Source organism: Charadrius vociferus, unplaced genomic scaffold, assembly GCF_000708025.1.
Source record: "Charadrius vociferus isolate BGI_N301 unplaced genomic scaffold, ASM70802v2 scaffold366, whole genome shotgun sequence".
Taxonomy (NCBI): Eukaryota; Metazoa; Chordata; class Aves; order Charadriiformes; family Charadriidae; genus Charadrius; species Charadrius vociferus.
This window is the reverse complement of record NW_009648900.1, coordinates 341726-342014: the sequence shown is the minus strand read 5'-3', so window position 1 is coordinate 342014 and position 289 is coordinate 341726. Positions and strand designations below refer to the sequence as shown.

The 289-nt window shown below is 71.6% G+C and overlaps 1 protein-coding gene across 1 annotated transcript in view; it reads left to right on the top strand.

The window, feature by feature from the left end:
* The window catches only part of HOXA1 (homeobox A1), a 3612-nt gene that overhangs the window by 2637 nt on the left and 686 nt on the right, over nt 1–289 (top strand). The window contains exon 2 of the mRNA XM_009887189.1: nt 2–209. Within this exon, the coding sequence (XP_009885491.1) occupies nt 2–209 (208 nt within the window). The remainder of the gene's footprint in view (nt 1; nt 210–289) is intronic.

Sequence of the window (289 nt, the reverse complement as noted above, 5' to 3'; positions counted from 1 at the left end):
GCCCCCGGGCTACGGGGGGGGGGCCGCTCAGTACGTGCCTCCCCCCTACGGGCAGGAGCAGCAGAGCCTGCCCCTGGGCACCTACAACCATGCCCTGTCTCCCCTCCACGCCGGCCACCGGGATAACGCCCGCTCCCCCTCCGCCGAGACCTCGCCGCCGGCGCAAACCTTCGACTGGATGAAAGTGAAAAGAAACCCACCCAAAACAGGTCAGTGGCCGGCGGGAGGGCCGGGGCGGGTCGTCGCTCCTCTCCCTCTCTGGCGTGGGGGGACGGGGAAGGCGGCTCGG